Source organism: Propithecus coquereli, unplaced genomic scaffold (assembly GCF_000956105.1).
Source record: "Propithecus coquereli isolate 6110/MARCELLA unplaced genomic scaffold, Pcoq_1.0 Scaffold165, whole genome shotgun sequence".
Taxonomy (NCBI): domain Eukaryota; kingdom Metazoa; phylum Chordata; class Mammalia; order Primates; family Indriidae; genus Propithecus; species Propithecus coquereli.
Window position 1 is genome coordinate 4,307,509 of NW_012141080.1, and position 24,191 is coordinate 4,331,699.

At 43.6% G+C, this 24,191-nt stretch overlaps 1 protein-coding gene across 1 annotated transcript in view; it reads left to right on the top strand.

Annotated features, from left to right (window-relative positions):
* WWOX (WW domain containing oxidoreductase) overlaps window positions 1-24,191 on the top strand; it is a 969,168-nt gene that overhangs the window by 49,368 nt on the left and 895,609 nt on the right. Inside the window, exon 5 of the mRNA XM_012641578.1 lies at window positions 17,626-17,732. Coding sequence (XP_012497032.1) covers window positions 17,626-17,732 — 107 coding nt within the window. The remainder of the gene's footprint in view (window positions 1-17,625; window positions 17,733-24,191) is intronic.

A 24,191-nucleotide genomic window follows, 5' to 3' on the forward strand; every position in this document is an offset into this window, starting at 1 on the left:
TTCTTCTGTCATTTTAGTGTTCTGAGTTTGGTTAATGTCCATTGCTGGGGAGCTGTTGTTCCTCTTTGGGGGTGTGCTTTCCTTTTGAGTCTTCATACTTTCAGAGTTCTTTCTCTGGTTCCTTCCCATCTGGATCAGTTGTTCCTTCTTGCCTTTAGATTTTTGTTTGGATAATGACACTCCTTGTTTAGTCTTTGAGCCAGTAGGTGGTGTTTGTGGGTAAGATTCGACCACACTCTTTGTGATGAATCAGTAGATGCAGTAAAAGGGTGTGTAGGATGACCTCCCTGTCAGTAGGTGGCATTTGCTGGGAGGAGCGAGCTGCAGTGCTGTTTTTGGGTCCTGTAGCCAGCTCTTGTTCCTCTAGAGAGGCCCTCTTGTGCCTGGGGTGGTGGGTGTGGACCTGGGACTTCCAGGTGTGTCCTTATTCTCCACCTCAGTGGGGGCAGGACCAAGAGTGAGTCTGGGTGGTGCTGGGTTGGGTGAGCCTGTCCTCAGGCTCCACAACCACTGTTAGCAGGGGTCAAAGGTCTGTTGTTTGTTTCTGTGCAAAGCTTCCGGGAAGGGCTGAAATGGCTCCACTCAGCTGAAAGTCTGGACTTGGGAGGTGGGGCTGTCCAAGACCCGCACTCCAGAGCAGGTCTCACTCCCCTCCACCCTCCCCCTTTCCATGGCCTCTCCCAGGCCTCTGCCAGCAAGGGGGACCTCAGGCGGATGGATTTCCCCTGGCTGTGACGTGGGCTGGGAGGGTCCCTGCCTGGGATCGCAGCCTTAGCTGGGTGCACAGCCCTCTGTTGGGAGGAGGGTTGCTGCTCAGACACTCTGATCTGCCCCTGAAGGCGCACACTCCTCAGTAGGCTCTTTCACAGATCTCTCCTCTGTGCCCCAGGGCAGTGTGATCCTGACCTGGGTGTGTGGGGTCTGGTCTACAGGCCTGTCCCCGGGGCCCTGGAGATCAATCCCTGACCCTGCCAGGGGGAGGGGTGCTGGTCTTGAATGGTGATTCAAGCACCCCTACAGGGTGCCCAAGCTGGATCGATTTCACTCCACCTCGGGATTTGCCCCGCTCTCCAAGCAAGCAGCACCTGGGAGGGCTGGCGGGCAGGGAGCTCACAGTCTGAGTACCCCTCAGTCTGCTGTAGGGCCCCAAAACGAAAGGTCCCATTCCTTGGAGATGCCTCTGTGTGATGGCTAAATTGTCTCTCTGGGCACCCAGGAGTAGGGAGGGGGAAGGAGAGAATGGAGTATTATGGTGTCTGCCGATAGGCTCGGGTCTGCGCCCAGGGATGTGCCCCGAGGGGGCTGGGAGCCCGGCACTGAGTCCGCAAGAGGCCACTTTTCACTGGCGGCAGCTGTCTCTGGGCTGGTGTCGGCAGGTCTCTCCAGCCGCTCGGGAGCCCACCAGCAGTCCGAGATGCAAGGGAGGGGAAAGTTAACCGCTCCACCTACCCGTGTCCTGGTCTCCAAGCCTCTCGGGACCTTTCTCTTTCCAGTTCTCCTCCACAGCGTCTTCCCGTGGAGTCTCCTGTAGTTTCGGGCACCCTTCCTTCCGACCCTCACCCAATCTATGTTTCTCTGCTAGTTTATTTTTTTCTCTTTCTTCTAAAATTTGTCTTTTTCGCAGAGACACTCTGACTGGCGGCTTTTCTCGTCCGCCATCTTGGCTCCTCCCTAAAATCAACTTTTTGAGGTATAATTTACATAAAATAAAACTCACGCATTTTGTACACATGAATGATTCAACAAATCTGTATACCACCACTCCAATCAAGATACAGAAAATTTACATCTCTACAGAAATTTCCCTCCTACCCCTTTGCCCCAGACAACTTGTCAGTCTTCCTTACCCACTCCTCCCCAGGCAACCACCGATTATTTTAAAATCCTGTGTTGTATGTGATCGTTTATCACATACTATCTTAAACCACTTTTTGGAAGTGGTTGGGGCACTGGTGACAAATAGTTGGATAGCATAGCTGGAGAAGCTAAGAGTCATTTATTCTATTTGTCTTCTGGACAGATTTTTAAATTTCCACAGGAGAATTTGAGATATAACTCACATGGAGAACACGTTAGCTAATGTTATATTATTAATAAGTGCGATGTATTGAGAATGTGCCAATTGCCAAGAACTCTGCACGATTATTTCATTTGATTTTCCTAACAGCCCGTGAGAATATACCTTCTTAATATTCCCCTTTTACAGATGAGGAAACAGAGGTTCATAGCTAGGGCCGCCATAACAAAATACCACAAACCAGGTGGCTTAAACAATAGAAATGTATTGTCTCACAGTTTGGTAGGCTACAAGTCTGAAAGTCTGAAATCAAGGTGTCAGCAGGCTTGGTCCCTTCTGAGGTCTGTGAGGAAGACTCTGTTCCAGACTTCTTTCCGGGGCTTGCTGATGGCCATGTTCACATGCTGTTCTCCCCGTGTGCTATGTCCACAAGTCCCCTTTTTAGGATGCCAGTCATAATGGATTAGGGGCCACTCTAATGACCTCACTTTAACTTATCACCTCTTTAAAGGCGCTCTCCTAATAAGGCCACATTCTGAGGTACTGGGGGTTAGGATATCAACATATTAATTTTTTCAGGGAGGGTATAGACAGTTCTACCTATAACATTAAGTATTCTTCCTAAGGCCCAAAGGTCACCAGAAAGCGATGAAGGTGGGATTTTTTTTTTTTTTTTTTTTTTTGAGACAGTCTCACTCTGCTGCCTGGGCTAGAGTGCAGTGGCATCATCATTCTCCTGGGTTTAGCCTCAAACTCCTGGGTTCAAATGATCCTCCTGCCTCAGCCTCCTGAGTAGCTGGGAGTATGGATACTGACCACCACGCCAGGCTAATTTTTCTATTTTTCATAGTGACAGGGTCTCGCTCTTGCTCAGGCTGGTCTCGAACTCCTGAACTCAAGCAATCTTCCCGCCTTGGCCTCCCAGAAGGCTAGGATTACAGGTGTGAGCCACTGAGCCTGGCCAGGACATGGGATTCTGACTCAGGTTTGTCTGACTTCAAAGAGTGACACTTATGCTTCCCCTAAGAATCTCATTTTGTGATTTCAGCAACAAAGAAACGAAATAACTTCAGTTTTGTTTATTTTTAATGATAATAGCATGATCCCAGGAAGAGGAGGTGTGTACATGTTTTCTTATTGTGAGATTCAGGAAAACCAACATTCCAAGAGAAAACTTGAACCAGCTTTGCCATGAGATATCTGAAAGGGGCTTTAGGGGCGCAGGTCCTGGAGTCCAGCCTTTCCCCTTCCACGTGCTACCTGTTTGATCTTGGCTGTTCTGAGGCTCAGTGTCCTTATCTGTACAACCGGGGTGATGGCATCATGTGCCATGGTGTTGAGGTTTAAATGGGACAATGATGTGAAAGTCGTGTGTTATATTGAAGCCCTAGACCAAATGTGTTGCTAGAGAAGGTGAGTGTAAGCATTGACAAGACCCGAGATTCTCAACCTGGAGGGCGCCTCTGAGTCCCCTGGAGGGCTTGTTAGCCCAGATTGCTGGTCTGCCCTCAAGTCTCTGATTTAGCAGGTCTGGGACGGGGCCTGAAAATTTTCATTTATAACCAGTTCCCAGATGCTGCTGCCTGTCCGGGTACCATAGTTTGAGTAGCAAGGAACTAGATCTCTCTTTCATTTGCAGGTCTGTTTTTCAATTTTCTTAAGAGAAATTCCAAGGAGAAGTTAGATTTCAGTCAGAAGTCCTACCCACTCCACCTCATTTATTTGTCTAATTTAGGGATGACATAAATACTTTGCTCTCACTTCCCTAGTAATTGAGTCTGGGAAGCTTAGAGAACATCGTGATTTCTTTTTTTCGACAAAGAAACCTAGTCAAAAGCACAGGTGTGTTAGTCTGCAAGGGCTGCCCAAACAAAATACCATACACTGGGTGGCTGAAACAACAGAAATTTACTTCTCACAGTTCTGGAAGCTGAAAGTCCAAGATCAAGGTGTTGGGAGGGATTGGTTTCTCCCGAGGCCTCTCTCCTTGGTTTGCGGACGGCCGCCTTCTCACTGTGTGTTCACATGGTCTATCCTCTTGTGCTCCCATTCTTGGTGTCCCTCTTTCTTCTTATAAGGATGCCAATCCTGTTGGATTGGGGCTCTGCCCTTGTGACCTCATTTACCTCCTTCAATACCACCCCATCTCCAAATGCAGCCACGTTGAGGGTTAGGACTTCAATATATAAATTTAGGGGGAAGCAATTCAGTCCCTAACAACCAGTGAGACTCCTGATCTGTTTCTTCACCAAGAAGTTCTTTGATTTCATCCATTTTTTATTTCCTTTTCCATCTCCGTGTCAAAGCACTGAAAGAAATCAAGTATTACCTTGCCTTGATAGAGACTTTAAAATGTGTCCTTCCGGGCAGGATGCTTGTTTGAGCCAAGTAAGCATCTAGTTGAGCATGCTTCCTCAAGCTGGCTAATCCAGGAAGGGAAATCTCCACTGGGATCTTTCTGTGGCTGCTCCTCCAGTGTCTGGGTCCCCAGTGCTGGGAGCTGAGACCCTGGTGTGCCAGCTGAGTTGGGATGGGAATCCTCTGTCAGGGCTCCAATGCCTTCACCAGCTCAGAGCTCTTTCTCTCCCTTCTGAATTTAAGTTGAGCCTAATCCCTGATCGTTCACATTACCTATATGTTGGGGCTCCTACCTCTTGGCCCAGAGGCAGCAGCTGGGAGAGGGGAACCAAATAAAAATTTACAGCTGGCTGAGTCCCCAGAGGAGTCAGGCAAAATCAGCCTCAGCTGGAAGGCGCTCTGTGCCCCTCTTACATTTCATGCCAAGCAGGTGCCTGATCACAGTTGATGGTTAGATTACACGTTTCCTGAGAGGTATAGATTTTAAAATTGGTATGTTTCAGCAATCCCTCCCCACGGTATCCCAAAACAAAATCTTATCAAACTAGAAACTCCTTCCCCTCCTCTCCCTTCCAGTGAGTCTGATTTTGTTCAAGCAGATCTTCTCAGATAGCTTACAAAGGATGGAAAATTTCTTTTAGCAGTGGTATGCCCTGCGGGGACCCAGGCACTGTATTTGCTGTGTGTTATACCAAAAAGGTAAGCGTCAAACCAGTAGTGATTCTTTGTGCTTTGTTGTGTGTATTCCGACATGTGAAGAAGTGAGGGGAAGAGTTTTAATTTCCTTCCCCTTTTGAAAGTTGACGTTGCCAGCGCCTTCCACTCGGGACTGTCCTGGGCCGGCTACTGCAAGAGAACTCACCAGTAGCAGAAGCTTATGGTTTATTTTAAATGTTTTCAAGTTGAATTGAGATAGTGTCAGTATTTGTGTTTAAAAAGCAACAACAACAGTCACAAACACACAGCTAAGCCACTATTAGATTTTATAAACTCAAAGAAGTAATTAATTCTATTAAAGATATTATCCAAGACAGTGATCTGGTTATGTAGATTATCAGAAGTACTTTTAAAAATAATGACAAGACAAGCATTATCCTTTGGGTGTTTTTGTATTAAACTCAATTTGCTTTAAGTTTTTTTACCTTTTGCCTCTTTATTGTACGTTTTGAGCAAATCTTTTCTTTTATTCATTATTGCTTCCTGACCAACCACAGTAAATGTGCAGTTACCAATTTTGTTTGGAGTTGTAGGAGTCATTGATTTTAGGCAAGGTCCTGGTGGGCCTTGTTAATGGAACTCCATGGCCGTTCATCTAACGTTAGGGACTGAATTTAAGTCATATTTTTGAGAAGTTGCATCTTAAAAAGTTATAAGCGATGGAGAATGAAAACTCAATTTGGATACTTTAAAAGTGAGCCTCAGAAAAGTGCTGAATTTTCCCAACATTGTGTTTTGAGCACCTCCACATTTCTTGGGAAGCATAAAGAATTTAATCTTTTCAAGAGGCAAAGTAATATACCACTTTTTTAAAGGTGAGAGCCAAGGTCGATCTGAAATTAAAAAAAGAAGGCACTTGAATTAGAGAGTGCATTGTCCACATTGACGACGCAGGATGGAGCAGGCTTTTTCATTTCTGGGAACTCTCAATGGAATGAAGAAGGTCTTTTTTAAAAAAAATAATTTTTTAAACAATTCCCTCTTAAACGCTTCTTAATTGATAGGAGTGGAAAATATGCTGGGAGACAGGCTGCTCATGACCCCCTTGGTCATTAAGAAAGTCAAAGAAAGGGGTCCCTTTTTGGAGGGATGCGGGTTCAGGACCCTGGTGGCTGGCCTGTGTGCTCTAAATCATAAAGAACCCTGTCTCCAGCAGACGAGAAAGAGGAACGAAGGCCTCGGTAGTGAAAGGAAATCCTCTCCCAGCTGTGAAAACAATGAAACGTTCAGTAATATATTACGGTGCGCTTGCAAATTCAGAGTTGAGTTCTCTTTTCCTCTTAAAAGTGGCTATAAATTAATCCATCAAAGAAAAAAGGCCAAACTTCAGGGTAAATCTTTCCACTTCTAAACACTCAGAAACACTTTGGTTCTCTCCGTAGATACTGGTGCGAGTACAGAATTATATGAGGCGAGATCATGGGTGTGTGTGCATGTGCGCGTGTGTGCACGTGCGTGCCCGTGTGAGTGTCATTTGTTAGTTAAAAAAAGGATTGCCTGCTGAAGAACATAAACTTGAGCCAAACAGCATGTGTAGGGTGTGAAATTACAGAGCCATCGCGTTCTTTCTTGTATTGATGCCAGGGAGCAAAAGAAGCTGAATCTTGTTCACAGCCTTTAAAAGACATAGTGATTTCTATATATAAAAAGCTGGATTTAAGAAAATTTTTATGAGGAGGTCTTTGTGTTTTTTTTTTTTTTGGTCCTGTTTTATTTTTCTTCCTAAGGATCTGGGACAAGTTTATAAAAGTGTCATGTACACCTTGTTAAAACTTCAGTGTTATGTCATTTTCTCTTTATTGGAGGAATCTTTATATTTGACTTTAATAAAGTTAAATTAATTTTAACTTTATTTAAGGCACCAATTTGAGAAATTATTTAATTTCTTTTAGAAATTAAAGAAAAAATTTGACTGTAACTTATAACGTCCATGGTGTTAATAGTGTTCCTTATTTGTTGGAAGTATAAAGGTGGGGTTAAATGAAATTTGTAATTTTAAATTATAGACCTTAGAAGAATGTGGAGAGAAATTTTTATTTCTGTATATTAGTGATCCCATCTCACAGGCTTTACGCAGAGAAATGTTTGTGAAAGCAAAAGATGGTGTTAATTCTGAGCCCCATGATGAAATATTAAATAAGAGAGAGGAAAATTTGCTCATGCATCACAGTTTGGGGATAGATTCCCTAAAGTAAATACATGTATGTAATAAAGTAGCTGGGGGACCTCAGTTCTTTGTCTTGACATGATGACACTAAAAGAGGCACTGGCCAGCTGTTGACGGACCACTTCTCTCTCTTTCAGTGCAACTGCTTAGTAAGTTTAGCTTAAATTGTACGAGCATGTATCAATTGTACAAGCATGCCAAGAATGTACATGTAAGATGAGGAACATATATCCCATAATATCCTCAGAGAGGGCTGGTCACGGTGGCTCATGCCTGTAATCCTAGCACTCTGGGAGGCTGAGGCAGGAGGATCGCTTGAGCGGCATTTGAGGTTGCAGTGAGCTACGATGACGCCACTGATGACAATACTGACTGCACTCTACTGGGCAATAGAGGGAGACCTTATCTCAAAAAACTAAAATCTACAGAGAATACATATCAAATTCTATAAATCATATTTAAAAGACAGTTGAGGCTCTGTGGGGCTAGAGGCTGGTAAGAGTGTTCTAGGCTGCTTTCTGCTGCCCTCAAGGGGCTCCTTCCAGTTTGTGCCTATAACCCTACAGGAAGGAAAAATCTTCCTCTGCGCTTTCAAACAGAACATTTCTGACACCAATGTGTGGGGTTTTCCCTCATAGTAAGTAATTCTCCAACTCACCAGATGCCAACTGGTATCATACAACTCAGTTGTGACACTAATTACCCAGGGTTAGCACAGACCCCACAGGTTAAGGGCTCAGTTTGACAAGATGTCCCCCACTTTAGACACAGCACAAGTCCCAGGCTGCCACCTGCACTTCTGACCAACTGGCTACAAATTAGAAGTTACCACAACCCTTTTCTTAGGTTTGATGATTTGCTATAATGGCTCACAAAACTGAGGGAAATGTTTACTTATGTTTACTGATTTATTATAAAGGATATTACAGAGAATGAAAATGAACAGCCAGATGAAGAGGTGCACAGGGCAAGGTACCCCTTGTGCCCTCTCTGGGCACACCACCCACCAGGTACCTCCATGTGTTCAGCAACCTCTCCCAAGCCCATCCTTCAGGGTTCTTATGAAGGCTGTTAGGTAGGCAAGACTGGCTAAATCACGGGCCATTGGTGATTAAGTCAACCTCCAGCCCCTCCCCTTTCCCCCAGGTTGGGGTGGGGAGGTGCTGATAAGCTGAAAGTTCTAACCCTCTAATCACGTGATTGGTTCCTCTGGCAACCACCCCCATCCTTCAAGAGTCACCTCATTAGCATGAACTCTGGCATCATTGACAGGGGCTTATTATGAGTAACAAAAGACACTGCTGTCATCCCTATGGCTCCGCATATTTCAAGGGTTTTAGGAGCTCTGTGCCAGGAACCTGGGTGAAGACCCAATGTGTATTTCATGCTGAATCACAATGTCACAAACCTCTGGTGACATGGCGATGGTGGTAGTTTGGGGACCAGATGATGGAGTGGGTGCACCTGCTTGAGCTCAGGCCATAGTGCCCATTTGGGTCCAGCCCCTTTTTTGCCCTCTCATCTTGTGAGTCCCTTAACTCCTGTGATCATTGGTTTTCTCTAATATGAAATGATGACAGTGACACTTCTAGGGTTTCTGTGACGAACACCTTAGAACTGATGTATTTTGTCAAGCACTCATGGTGCCCAGCGTACATTAACACTCCCAAGTCCTCTCGCCCACCTGGATGTTTCGACAGTCTTCTCTGCAAGTCAGGCCTCCCAGAAAATACTTAGTTTGGAAGAGTAACAGGTTCCTCCCTTTTTTTCTCACTTGCCTTGATTGCTCTTTATTAAAATTCATAAAGTCCTATAAATTGCCAATTAGATATCATTCAGTTTGTTATTTTTACTTTCTTACTATAACAAACATACATGCATGTGCTAAAAATTGAAATAGCACAGATGTTATAAAAGGCACAATAAATGTTCCTCACCTCTGTACCGAAGTAATCAACGTCAGCGCCTGCTCAACCACATGGCTCCCCGACATTGGGTTTCCCATGCATGCTCTTCTGTCTTTTGACTTTTTTTTCTTAATACCATAACATGGAGATATTTCTTTTCATCTCCATATCATTTCGCCTCATTCATTTTAAGTGCAGCACAGTATTTTGTTCTATGCTTGCCGTGTAATTTATTTAACCTAGCTGATGGACATTTAGGTCGGCTGCCGTCTGTTATAAATGATGCTGTATTGGATATTCCTCCCACATTTTTGCCTAAGTGGTGAGTCTATTTGTAGGATAAATTTCTGATCCTGGAATAGCTGGGTCCAAGGGCATGTCCATTTCAAATTTGACAGATATGGCCCAAATGCCCCCAAAGATGTTGAGCCATTTTATATGCCCTCCTCCCCCATTAATACATGAGGTTGCTTGGTTCCTTCACACCGTTTCCACCACTAATGCCCTGCTCAATTTAGTTGCCCTTACAGAATCTGTGTTCACTGGGCCTGCCTAGGACCAGGTTAATTGTAATCTTTAGGCAGTTTTCTCACTGTGATTCCTAACCAGGACTGTCACTGGCAGGTCAGATGAGAACTTACTCACCCAGCACGGTGGCAGCAGCACTAGTAGCCAGCCTGGGGGTCAGTCATGCCTCTTATGAGATCTTATGCAGTCATTTGGGATTTATTGTATAGCTTTGCAAAACATTACGGCCTCAGCCTTGTTCTGCCCAAAGCACATAGATGCAGCCTGGTGTATTTTAAAAAGATATTCTATGGGAACCGATTCATTTCCTACTTCTGTATTCTCATCTCTTGAATTGGCAGCTTTTTTTTTTTGGTAAATGTATTTGAGATGTATTAATGTTATAAGGGATATTTGGGAAGCTCAGTGTGCTACTTGTTGCTTGCTATATAGAACACATACATTTAAAAAGCAGGGCTGGTCATGACTTATTTTCCTCTGGGGAGACCTGTGTGGTTTCGTAATTTCTTAAGAGTTGGCAGCTGTGGATGGTGTTTGGTGAGACCCATCTCTAACTCTTTGGAATTGAAAACTACATAATTGAAGTGGTGAGGAAAGTAAATGTGATCATTTAGGTAATTAAAGTAACTACAGAAACAGCAGTATGGATTATCTGGTCATCGCAGATGTGGCATTGACCTTATAGTCGTGGTGACTGTACGTCCTAGGACTTCATCTGAAAATGCCCTGGGAGAGTTGAATTTCAATATCACGGTCAATGTCATGTCACTATAATTTCATTTACATTAATCAGATCAGTTTGGAAAGTGTGGTCTTTCTACTTATAGGAGGGTGTAGGAGTAACTTATATCCATCCATAAAGCCAGTAGTTTATTGACACAAAAACTGTCCCTAAATTTGAGTTGTCCCAAAATCTAACTCAAGGTGAAAGACATTAGGTTTTATCTTCTTGTCTATACATGCCAGCAGATCTCCAGGGAAAGAGAGGACTGTGCTTGGAAGATTCTGCAACTTGTTGATTGGTTCCTAAAAATTGCTTTAGTGGTGTGTTCTAGGTGTGTGTGTGGGGAGGGGTGGAAATCACCATCTCTGTGGCCTTTTAATTGTGCACAGTTACAAGTAACATTTGTCTCCAGTGTTTCACAATTATAAATTAATAATAACAACCCATTAGAAATTACGGGTATTGTAAGCCCAACTCCTTTGGGCATCTTAATAAAAATGATAATTAAAACCATAATTTACAGTAAATGGGGACACTGCCCAAGTACATCCACAACATGGAGAAAATTAAAAAACTCAAACCAGAAGGAACCTTCCTGGCATCGGGAAAAGAAGCTGCCTTGTTCTTAGCTCCTACTTCCTTGGGAGCTTTGTCAGTATTTGCGGAGACTGGGTTTCCACCCTAATGTTTTTGGTCCCTGAGGAATCTGTAGGCAACTCTATCCCCACTTCTCCGGCCTAGCAGTGTGTCTCGTGGGGTGTGACCACCTTCTCCGTCCCCTTCCACCACTGTGCACAAACCACTCCTCCCTTTGTGTTCCCTGTCTGGGTGAACAAATCACCAAGCTCACCAGTGGCCCAGGGGTCACTAGACTTAGGCAGTCACCAGCTTTGTAGGGTTTTTGCTTGCTAAGTGGTTTTCTAATTTATACTGTTCACTGCTCAGCACAAGAGGACATCTTGTTCCCTCGTGGCTGGTCACAAGGCTGCAATCTCTTTAGCCAGTCCAGCATCTGCATGAGCACTGGAGGTGCCTTAAATGGATAAAATAATAATAATGACTTACAGTGTTACTCCCTGCCCCCACTCTTTCCCAGGCGCCCACCACCTGCAGAGGAGTCCCCGGGTTTTAGCTTGGCGTGCGGGGTTTCATCTCCGCTGCAGTCCCTGTGCTTTATTCACGTGGAGCTGCTCACCAGTCCTTGATCCTTTTTTGCCATGAATCCTGCCTTTTTGCTTGTCTGGTTTATCCTTATCTCCTTTGGTCCCACCGTAGTGCTTGGCCCAGAGTTCTTGCTGCCACTCAGCGACATTTGGGAAATGCAAAGGAGCTCGCACCGCACATCTGAATCCTGCAGATCCCTGAGTCATTACCCTCTCGCCTCTCTGTCTGTGCAGCACCGGATGCCGGTGCCTCTGCCAGGGTTTCCAGGGTGTAGGTAGCATCCCGATCTTCTCACGCTTGACAGAGTAGGATTTGACATGGTTTAAATAAGATCTCAACTAGGTCAGTGGGAAACAGTCTTTGAGATTTGGTGATTTTGATGTGACTGTTCGGATTGAGGCTGTTTTGTGGTAAGGCTTGAGTCATCGTCTTCCCCAGGTAGTGTGTACCTGAGCATCAGGTGTTTGCAGTGGCTGAGCAGGTAATGCCAGTAGCAAGGGTGGTGACCACGGTCACCCAGAGAGCCCAAACCCCATCTCCAGCTGGCAGCGACTCCTGAGCTCTCCTGACTGTCACCAAGTGGGATTGGGGGCCCAGTGTGCTCTGATTGTAAGCTCTTTCAGAGAAGTTGGATGTCTAGCTTTGGATTATGTGATCTCCCCAACTTTTTAATACTGGCAATTAATTCGGGTTAGGAAGGAAGGAAGGAAGGAAGGAAGATCTTATGGCGTAATGTTAAAAAAAAAAAAAACAGGAAGAGAGGGCAGAGGAGAGAAAGGGAGGAATGAAAGGAGGTAGGGAAAAGGGAGGGAGGTAGGGAGGGAGGAAGGAGGAATGGAAGAAGGAAGGAAGGAAGACAAAGTGTGGCCCAAAGAAAACAGGTCAGTGGACTTGACTTACCTGTGATCACCAGTTTGTAACCTCTAATCTAGCGAATGAGAACTATGGTAAGATAAGCAGGTATTTAATTTTGGGGGGGTACATTTTCCATTTTATAATACTTGAATGTTTGTACTGAAAGCTTAAAAACAGTAAGATATTAAACCTCCATGGCCACTGAATTTTTCTGATCGGATTAGATGTAACAAGTAGTAGAAAAACTGATGCTGCCCATTGTTTTAAAATATCTTCCTTTATTTTATTTATATTATTAACTTTAAATATTCTTCTGAACACACTCTTGCTATCTCCATGCAGTTAAGCTGGTTCAATTTAAACATTGTCATAAAGTTAATTTTTTATAAGATGAATCAGGTTATTAAATTTAGTAAACCATTGCCTTCATTATTTTGCACAAACTTTGGCACTGTGCAGAATTGGCTTAGCACTACTACATTTAGCTAATTAAACTGGCCATCAGCTGCAGTATTACGAGAGTGAGGGATGCTATTCTCACGGGCTTTATCCAGGACTTTAGCAATAGGTGGCATTATTAAACTTTTTTTTTTTTTTTTTATAAAATGCTACACTCCAGAGATATGGTTTACTATAAAAGTGTTATTGTCCTTCCTCTTAAACCATCATCTTTTTTGAAATAGCCGTGGTTTGTTTTTGCTCCAAAGGCAATTGTAAAGAATAAGAAAATGGAGTTGTCTAGTGCAGCTTTTAAAAGTAGACTAGCAACGTGTAATTCGTTGCTTAGATAAAGGAAGACTTAAGACCCAGAGTATAATTTTACAGGACACAGCGACAGACGGCTTACACACGAATACAGTCAGGAATTCTCTAAAGGAGAGAAGGGCGCAAGCCTGTGCCTCCAGCCTGTTGCTGCCATCCTATCAGATGTGCCCCTTTTGGTAATAAAAAGTCCTTTGCCATAGGCTGTCTTGTCAAGTGAGATTGCGTGACTTTAACAGGTTTGTTTGGGAAAATAAAACCTGATAGAAAAAGGATGTACATTTTTCCCCCACAGATTTCTTGGCAGTGTCATTCAAAACTGCGGAGAGCGGTATCTTTGCAGGGTTTTAATATTTATTCATTATTAAAAAGGAAGTTAGAAGGCCATCCGCGTTGCAGTTTGAAACAACTTGGTTTGTTTTAAAATAGTCCAGAATTGCGGCCTCTTAGCAGTCCGCGAGAACCATTCATTCCGTTGGCAGGTAGTTACTGAATACTACAGGGTGCTAGTTCTGTGAAATACAGAGATGAAAAGGGCAGAAGGCTCAGGGAGTTTACTGTTACCCTGGGAAGTTGGATAAATAAAGCTCTAGGGCCTGCCTGGCCTTGCATTCTATCGGTGCTTTCTCAATCCTTTAAAAATATGGTTGCTAACGAATGACTAAGAATTGTGTGTACCATCTTCCCCAGTCTCCTATGTCATTTTTTCTTTTAATACCCTCTGATGAGAATGTGAGGAAAAATATTTCTGATCGTTGCACCGACCCGGAGTCCACCATCTTCTCCTAGGTCTTCTGGTGCAGAAGGCTTACAAGTGAGGTGGTGTGTGGCTGCTTCATGTTTCCTCCATATGGCCATCAGCGTTTCATTAGCCTGATTGATGCGGTACATCAGTCAGCAAGAATTCATCCCGTGCCTACCCCCAGCTGGTGTTGGAACAGCTGGGCTCCAAAACCTGGTGTTTTACTTCTCTCTTCTCCAAAGTGATCTAGGTGCCTTTGGCTCACTGGGGATAAGGGGTAACATTGGCATCATGGGTAAAAATGAGTAAATTTCAGATTATCGTCCTCTTGCCTCATAGCTTGGAGATGGGGCTTCACAACTTTTACCATACACACCAAAGAGGAGGCAAACAGATTGAGGTGTTAAATATTTCAGATTTGAAATCTCGTGTGCATTGTTTTAGCATCTAAGTATCAGAAGTCATCCTTAGATCATAAGCGGATATTTTGGAATAAAGAATTTGGTAAAATCTTGAAAAATAACTTCAGGTTGTCTCAATATTGAAGTTCAGTTGTGCTCCAGAGCCAGTATTTGGGCAAATGGAAGGGAGTAGCCTCTAGCTGATTTCTTTGCATTCAAGTTGATACTAAAGCCATTTAGCTCTTGGGTAGCTGTTGTGAACAGATCTAGGAGAGAGCTTTAATTTTTTCTTTTTTTAAGAGACAGGGTCTTTCTCTGTCTCCCAGGCTTGAGTGCAGTGGCACAATTACAGATCAATTCAACCTCAAACTCATGGGCTCAAGCAATCTTTCCATCTCAGCCTCCCTAGCTGTTGGGACTGTAGGCATGCATCTCCATGCCCCGCTAATTTTTAATTTTTTTTTGTAGAGATGGGGTCTCACTATGTTGCCCAGGCTGGTCTTGAACTCTTGGCCTCCAGCAGTCCTCCCGTCTCAGCCTCCCAAAGTCTTGGGATTACAGGTGTAACCCACCACAGCTGGCCAAGAGAGTTTTAATTTTTCAGTCATAGTGACTGTGTTGTATTTGGTAGGTCATACAAATCATGTAAGAAGCATAGGATTAGGACACCAGGATTTTGGAAAGAACAGGCAATTAACATCTGTTGCCCACCTACTATGGTTATGTTAGGCTCTTAGTACGTGTTTATCATTTATTCCTTATTTTACAGGAACGATAACTGAGTTTCTGATGGGTTAGAGTTGCAGCCTGAGGTCCCACAGCTGGTACGTGGTTAAAGCTGGCATCAACACAAGTGTGTTCAGCTTCTGAGTTCGAATTTTTCTCTGTGCTGTGCCGACGTTCCTTGAGAAGTAGGTTACATAAATAGACTGCTCTCCATGAAGATTAGATCTGTGGAAGTGATATGAATGAATGAACTTTACTGAGCTCTCTGACATGGTGATCTCAGTAAGATAATGATACTCTGGTTTTCCATACGTATTAACATTATCTTGGAAACATTAATTTGTGGTCATTTGACATGGATTTGGCTGAATTACATTGTTGCCTTCCCCAGTAGAATTGATCACTTTGTTGTCGCACTGTGTATTCTGTGGTCTTCCGCCACAGCTTACAAAATGTGGTGTTTTCTAGTTTAGAGCAATGGTTTGGGGTTCAGCCTCTGGAATTAGACTGGCTCCTCTCTTTCCCCTCCCCCTCCACTTTCCTCGCCTCTCCTTTTTCCTTCCAAATCTTCTTTTTGAGATGATTTTGAATTATGGATTCATTTTCTTTAAATATAGAGAACTTTTCAGTTTTTCTATTTCTTCTTGTGACAATTTTTTAGTATTATGGTATTTTCCTAGGCATTTGTCTTTTTCAGCTATATTTTAAATTTACTGGTATAAAGTTGTTTGCCAGATCTTAAGATCTTCTTAGGGTTTGTAGGATCTCTGTCCTTTTCTTTATCTTTAATTTTGAAAAATCACTTTATTGAGGTCTGATTGACATAGAAAAAGCCATATGTATTTACTGTGTACAACTTGATGAGTTTGAAGATAAGTGTATATACCTGTGAGGCCCTCTTCACAATTTATGAGATAAACATATTTGTGACTTTCAAAAGTTTCCTCTTCCCTCTGTATTATTATTGTGTGTGTCTGTATGTGTGTGTATGTGAGGCAAGAACACAACATAAAATCTACCCTGTTCGTAAACGTTTAAGTGGACAATACAATGTGGGCACTGTGGTGAATGTAGATCTCTAGGGCTTTTCCAACTTGCACACCTGAAACTTGGTACCCTTTGATTACTGCCTCTTTGTTTCCTCCTCCCCCAGCCCTTGCCAACCACCATTCTACTCTCTGGCTTTTGTGAGTTCGACTATTTTAGATTCCTCATATAAAAGGTATCACGTAGTATTGTCTTTCTGTGTCTGGGTTATTTTAGCGTAACATCTCCAGGTTCATCCATGTTGTCACAAATGGCAGGATTTCCTTCATTTCTTTTTCTTTTTTTTTTGAGACAGAGTCTCTGTCACTCCCAGGCTAGAGTGCAGTGGTGCCATCGTAGCTCACTGCAACCTCCAACTCCTGGGCTCAAGTGATCCTCCTGCCTCAGCCTCCTGAGTATCCTTTTAAGACCCCAACCGAAAGTTTGGTTTATTTACCAGGGCCCTGCACTCAAATTTGTGTCTTTTTGATGCCACGAGACTGCCAGAAGCTCAGCCCATCTTGTCAGGCTCTCAACTACTACTTTTGGAACTGGAATATGCCTTGAGGGAAAAAAAAAGCTGCCAAATGCTGGCCTTTCAACTTTTTCAGATCTTGACCACAAAATTTCTCAGTCATTGTGTCCTTCTGATGCCTTCAGACAGATGTGTGTCTGTGTGTGTATACATGTGCAAGCAAGCATGTCTTATTTTGTCCAAGTTTTCTAATTGCTCTCAGTAGGAGGGTGGGTCTAAGAAACCTAGGCTACCCTTGGTGGGAGCGGAGGTGCTGGAAACACCTGTCACAGAGCAGAGCATAATGCCTTTAGTAAAGGATCTGGTCACTGTTGCTGGCCATGCTGGGAACTCTTCTATGGCTTGGCCTTCTACTTTGAAGTCACTGTGCCCATAGGGCAAGTTTTCTCACCCTCACACTGTTGACAGTCTGGGCCAGTTGATTCTTTGTTATGGGGGCCTGTGATGTTTTGTAGCATCCCTGGGCTTTACCCACTAGATGCCAGTAGCACTCTTTTTTTTTTTTTTTAAATTTTTAAATTTTTTTTGAGACAAAGTCTCGCTCTGGTGCCTGGGCCAGAATGCCATGGCGTCAGCCTAGCTCACAGCAACCTCAAACTCCTGGGCTCAAGTGATATTCCTGCCTCAGCCTCCTGAGTAGCTGGGACTACAGGCATGCACCACCATGCCCAGCTAATTTTTTCTATTTTTAGTAGAGATGGGGTCTCGCTCTTGCTCAGGTTGGTCTCGAACTCCTGACCTCAAGAGATCCTCCCACTTTGGTCTCCCGGCATGCTATATTATAGGGATGAGCCACTGTGCCTGGCCAACACTCTTCCCCACAGTTGTGGCCACTGAAAAAATGTCTCCAGACATTTGTACCTGCCCCCTGGGGGCAAAATTGCCCCCAGTTGAGAACTACCAGAATAATGCAAGTGGTACTCAGTAGAGGCCACTGAACATGACTCAATGTGTGGATGTTGTGTTTTCTAATGTTGACTTTCCTTTAAACCACAGGGTTTGAAACCGCCAAGTCTTTTGCCCTCCATGGTGCACACGTGATCTTGGCCTGTAGGAATATGGCAAGGGCCAATGAAGCAGTGTCACGCATTTTAGAAGAATGGGTAAGCACTTGACTATTTTCGTCTTTAATTGTCAAATAGACACGATGGGCTAAACACATGGAGATTTTAGTGCAGTGTGTACAGTTTATTGCTTTTGGAATCATTTCTTTATTTATAAAGTCATCTTCACTTTGTTTATTTTATGAATGAAAGGATGAGCAGGCCCAGTATTATCCATGCATTTGTTTATAGTTCATTGTCAAAGTCATCTACTTTATTAGTCAGTGGTTTGGAAATGTTTACTCATTGTACTCATTTATTAAGAAAAATAAAATGTGGTTAACACCCATGAATGCAACTGGGAGGTTGTTATCTCATGGTTTTTAAGATTAGAAGGGAATAGGCTTTAATCCTATCTCTGCTTTTTGCTCTTCTCTCTGTGAGTAGATGTTGGTGTTAGTATGTCTCTGCATAAACATTTACTGAAGGCTTGTAGTACTCTTGGGATTCAGGGTGTAGCATCAAACAAAACAAAATCCCTGCCCTCATGTGCTTACCTTCTAGGTAGGAAAAATAGACCATAAAGGGGTATTCAAGTTTAATGTTTAACATAAAGTCAGGCTGCTATAAATACAGTCAAGCAGAAGAGAGGGGGAGTGACAGCCAGAGCTCTTCCAGATGGGTGCTCAGCAGAGAGCCCTCCAAAGCGGTGACGTTTGATCTGAGACCTGAATGAAGTAAAGAAGTAAGCCATGCAAATGTCAGAGAAGATACTTTCTTAGCAGTAGGAATGGCATGTGCAAAGGCACAGTGGTAGGAACAGACCTGGAGAATTCAAGGGTCATCAGGGAAGCTGGTGTGGCTGGAGCCAAATGGAATGGGAAGAAGTAGGAGAGGTACCAGTGGGGGTGGGAGGGCGTCTGGTAGGGTCTCCAGGAAGACGTGAGAGAGTGTGAGCTAGAGAGTGATGTGAGCCGATTGCTTTTTTAACACGCTCACTGGGCTTCAGCGTGAAGTATAGACTGCATTCGTTCATTCGCTTGTCATTCATTCACTTACTTATGAAGTGCATGACTGTGATGGGTGCTGGGGTCTACTGTTAGGACCAATAGCCATTGCCACCGTGTTTCTGGAGCTTTCAGCCTATTGTGGAAGACAGATTTAACCAAAGAAACATAGACATCAGTGTAAACTTGCAAAAACGGTGACTCCTTGATTCAAGGGGCATATGCATTTAAAATTTTGGTACCAGTTTCCCAATTGCTGTGCAGTCATGTTACTTCAATTTCCATTCGACTGACAATGTAGACAAGCAACTGTTGTCTAGCAGCCAGGAGTGTTAAACTTGTAAAACTTTGCCCATTTAATGTTATATTTTAAACTAGAAACATACAATCCCAGTGGCCCTAGTGTTATTGTAGTAACCATATTGTACAATGATATTAATGTTTAAACCTGTCTTGGAAGATAACGCTAAAACACAATTGTTTTTGCATCTTTAAATTTATCCTCTTCTTTTCTTAGAATACGCTACGTATGAGAATAGATTCATCTGCTTTCATTCTATTTTTAACTGTTGTTTGCTGCATAGAGACAGAAATTCCTGGATCTGCTCTAATTGGTGGGACTTGGGCATGTCTCTCCTTCTATTTGGTGCCTCAGTTTCCTCATCTCTAATGAAGAAGATTGGATGGAATGGTCTCAAAGACCCACCATTCAGTCTCTCTTTCTTGCATTTTGAGCCCACAATTGGGTCCTTGTGAGTCAGTTTCACATGATAGAATTTATCATTGTGTAGTTCTACTCTACTGTATAGGACCTTGAGGTAGATCAGCAATCCCAGAGAAAGAATTATCCAAAAACATTCATTGTCAGGGACATGGGAAAAGGAAACAAGAATGGGAACAAAACTAATACTCAATATGCCATTTCAAATGTTCAAATTAGATTTTATAGGCTGTAGGCTGAAGAAACTCAATCCATTCATCATCTCTCATCTGTTCACTTGTTCTCTGTTTATGCTATTATACTGTGCTCTTCATTTCCCCCAGATTATGATTTTGAATGCTCAAATGTAGCACCAGAAGCCATCATTAGCATCTTGCATCATTGCACTATTAATAATGCAGAGAGTGTGCGAAGTCCTAAGACCTTCCTTTGGTGGCCTACGTTGTTGGGCTTGGTCCTCAGCTACCCCGCACTTCCTCACCCTTGACATTTGCTGGTCAGCTTTCCTTCAGGTCCTTCCTTAGCTCACATCTCTGTGCAGGGATGTCATCTGGCATATTGTTAAATACCATCTCCTTGTGTTTCTCAAGGTCAGCTTGATCAACTCCAGTTTTTCAAGCTGCTAGCCAGCTCAAGTGTGTTCATACTTCATCTGGGATGGATCCTATCAGTATCCGGGCTGGGAAGGTACTGCAGCATATTGGCACCTCACAGGAGATTGTCACAATGATCCAAAGTTTTTTGTTGCAGCAAAAGCTCGTTCAGAAGGCTTTGGGCTGTTTGGCCCAGCGTCGGCTCTCACGTGCCAAGGCTCTGCGGGCATTCTCGGCTTCGGTTCATCCCTCCTTAGCCAGCTTGTTCTTCTCTGCCTGGTCTTTCTCTTCCTGCCTTCACTGCATAGTCTTGGATTGCCATGTTCCAGAACATTCATGTCTGCCTCTTAGCCAGCGGAATGCTCTTCTCATATCCACGATGGGACAGCTACCATCCCCCAACCCCCATCTACCAAAATCCTTGTCCTGTGCTGTGCCCTGAGCTGGGCACTTTATATCCCTTGCTCAGGGGGATGTAAAAGTCTGTTTTTTCCCATTTTTTCCCATTTTACAGAAGAGCCAAGGGACTCGCCCAAAGGCATACAGCCACTGTGCTTCTTGCTTAGTCCATTGGGTTTCCAAACCCGAGGTCTCTCTGCTGCACCCCAGGGCCTGGCTTTTCTACCACATTCAGCATCATAAGCTTTCGTACCTTTCAGGTTTTGCTTTCCAAATCTCTAGGTGCTGTTCGAGTGATTAATTTCAGGGTTGGTCATATTTCTTAGAGGAAGCAACTCTGATCTACCCTATCACCCTTTACATTCAATATATCCTTTGTTGAGCTCTTAAATTGCTTTTAGGGAGATCCAGCTATTTAATAAAATATAACTTAAGTAAAAACACATTCCATATAGAAATTATTAAGAACTAATATGTAATTACTGCTACTATTACTACTACTAATTATTTCATGGGGAAATGCCCTCCTGCTGAGATGTTTTAGATGCTCCAAAGTTAGAAATAAGAGAAAAAAGGATAACAATTAAAATAGGGTATAACATGGACAGCGCAGAAGTAAACCATCCTCTTAAAAGACCAATCCATTTAACATAATTGAAAAAGGAAGGAGGACCCCAGTGTGATTACATACTCCTGTAGTCCCAGCTACTTAGGAGGCTGGGCCGGGAGGATTGCTTGAGCCCATGAGTTTGAGATTGCAGTGAGCTTTGATTGTGCCTGTGAATAGCCACTACACTCCAGCCTGGGCAATACAGTGAGACCGCATCTCTTTTTGAAAAAACAGAAAGAAAAAATGGAGGAGGGGGAGGCCCATCTAGCCTCCAATAATATTTAAATAAAGAAAATGAGGATATGGGGCTCATGCCTGTGTTGTTACACAGTCCACAGATGTGGTCTGCCTCATCCACATCCTTATGTGGATTGCAGACTGGTACCCCTTACTGCTAAGACAAGGCCCAATTCTCTCCTGCGTATCCCAAGGAGCCAGTGTGTGGCTGGCTGAGTAGGAAGTTTATCTTTTCATGTTTTCAAGATGGAGGCGATTCTCTTTTCCATAGCAGCAGCGTGTCCTTATTAGGATGCCATGTGAGTTCTCTGAGTCTGGAACACTGACAGGTGTGTCTGAACCCTGAAGTGCCATGGTCTATCCTTTCCTTCACTCAGTATTCATCAGAGTGGGATTTTCATGGAGGTCTGGCATGTCCCACTCCCTGTCCTGAGATCCGAGGACATCCAAGGGCACTGCATGCAAAGAAAAATAGCTTCTTGGGTATCAAGGCACAGCAAGACCTCAGTGTCCCAAGGGGGAGCTCTGGAGAGACCTAAGTGAGGCTCCCAGTTCTTCCTTCCTCTCACCCTTTGGGATTTCTAAATTTTAGTTTCTAAATTTATGTCTCTAAAACTTGAGGTCTGAAACTTGAGTCCTGTGGAGGAAGGAGGCTGAGTAGAGCAGGGGTGAGCGGACCTGAGCTCACCTACCCACCTCTCTACCAGTTGTTGGCAGTAGCAGCCATGGCAGATTGAGGCGGGGGGAGTTGTTACGAGTGGTCAACATGTCTCATGTTCCAGGCCTGCACTAAGTCTATTTATCATGTCAGGAGTGAAAGAGGAAGCGCAGAAGAGCTCGTGTTGTCGGGGGACGGGGGGTGACCATTAGTGAAGTGTGGAGCTCAAGGAGTGTTGTGAAACTCTGGCATCTACTGAGGGTTGAGACAGCCAATGTGCGAGGCAGGTGGCTGTCTCTTGGAGTTGTTATTTAACCCACCCCTGATTCCCTAGGATGGGTCTTGAAGCTGTTTGCCTATCATACAGGAAGAGTGACTCACATACATTTGGTTTGGTGATAAGGTTTGGTTCTCATGAAAGACTTCAAGCCCACGCTTTGCTCACTTGTCTCTTAACTTGGCCTAGACTTCGTGTCTTCCTAGAGACCAGTTAGGATGACATGCCATCAGCCAGGAGGATGCAACAGGGATCCAGCTCAGCTACTCTTGATTTTTCATGGGCATTTAACCAAGATTCCCAAAAGGTCCAAAGAAGGCAGGTTTTCAGGGTGCCTCAAGGGGTGGCATCTTTTTGGTGCATTGGCCTCAGTTCAGAAGCTGGGTCTCCTTAGTGCCCTAGAGCTCGTTTGACATTGAACTCACTAAGGACTGAAGTATATAAAATAATCCCTCCGTTTCCCCTACCCTTGACCCCCTACCCCTGTTGTGACAACCAAAAATGTCTCCTCACATTACTTGATGTCTCCTGGGGGTACAAATCATCCCTGGCTGATAACCAAGGCTATAAAAATGCTGTATTATAATGGCGAAGATTAGAATCAGATACATCCTATGACCTTGAACAAGTTTCTTAACTTCTCTAAACCTCAGTTTCTTCATCTTTAAAATGCAAATAATAATATCTACGTCGAGATATAGGTGATTGTATGAAACGCATTGACTGTGTGCAAAGTATTAACACATTATGGGATTAGATTAAGTGCTCAATTCAATGTTAGCTGCTGCTATTAATAACAACAACAATAATAATTTCTTATTTATACATGAAAGTGCAAAGTGATCTTTTCTTAACCTCTCTAAGTGGCTGGAGAGGAGCTCTAGGGAGGATGTTTATTGGCGTGATTCAAATGGAGTTGCAATGAATTCTTTTTCTGTCTTCATATGCCTGGACTCCTACATTTTAATAGATGTGTATTTAGTTTGTTGATTAGTATTTTCCCGTGTAGCTCGTATTAGCACTCAACTGTCATTTCAAAAGCCATCTTAATTATTTATGTGATTGCGTTTTCTTTTGTATTTATAAAGAAATACACTTTGCATGTATTTAGGAAAGATGATTAAGGGATTAGTCATCAGGAACAGCAAGCAACAGTTTATGTCAAAATGGTTATTGAGAAACCAGGGAGATAAGGGGTAAAAATAAAAGATTTATTAGCCAGAGGTAATAGAATATGCATGTTTTGGGGAGAGAGCGCATGCTTGGTTGATTGTTGCCACACAGTTTGCTGCTGAAGTGCTGTAATGATTCCAGTTTTCAGTAGAGTTAATACTGGGTCTATTTATCTCGTGGAGTAAAGGGATGAGGAAAGCACTGATGGCATTGTGTCACTGTAGCCTTATTGATGAGCATCGGAAATAGTGACTTCAACACTGTCTTCAGATACGGAGCACTTGGTACCAACCATTGTATTAGGCACATGGGCTCCACACTTTGCTGTGCTTTTATTTTGTTTACTTATTGATATTGAGAGAGAGAGACAGACAGACAGAAAGAGAGAGGGAAAGGGAGAGAGAGAGACAGGGTCTCACTCTGTCATCCGGGCTGGAGTGCAGAGGCATGATCATACCTCACTACATCCTTGAGCTCCTGGGCTCAAGTGATCCTCTTACCTCAATTTCCTGAGTAGCTGGAGCTACAGGCTTTCACCACTATGCCTGGCTCATTTTTTAAATTTTTGGTAGATACAGGATCTCGCTATGTTGCCGAGGCTGGTCTCAAACTCCTGTCCTCAAGTGATTCTCCTGCCTTGGCCTCCCAAAGTGCTGGGATTACAGGTGTGAACCACTGTACCTGGTCTCCTGTGCTTTTAATAGATACTGACACCCTGTGTTTTCGTGACATGATATTAAGGAGCGATGGGCCAGGATGCTAAGTAATAAATTGTTTGCACTTTTAAGGACTTCTGCAGAAATCCAGCTACTTTTAGTCTCCCTCAAATCCACTCAACGTCTTT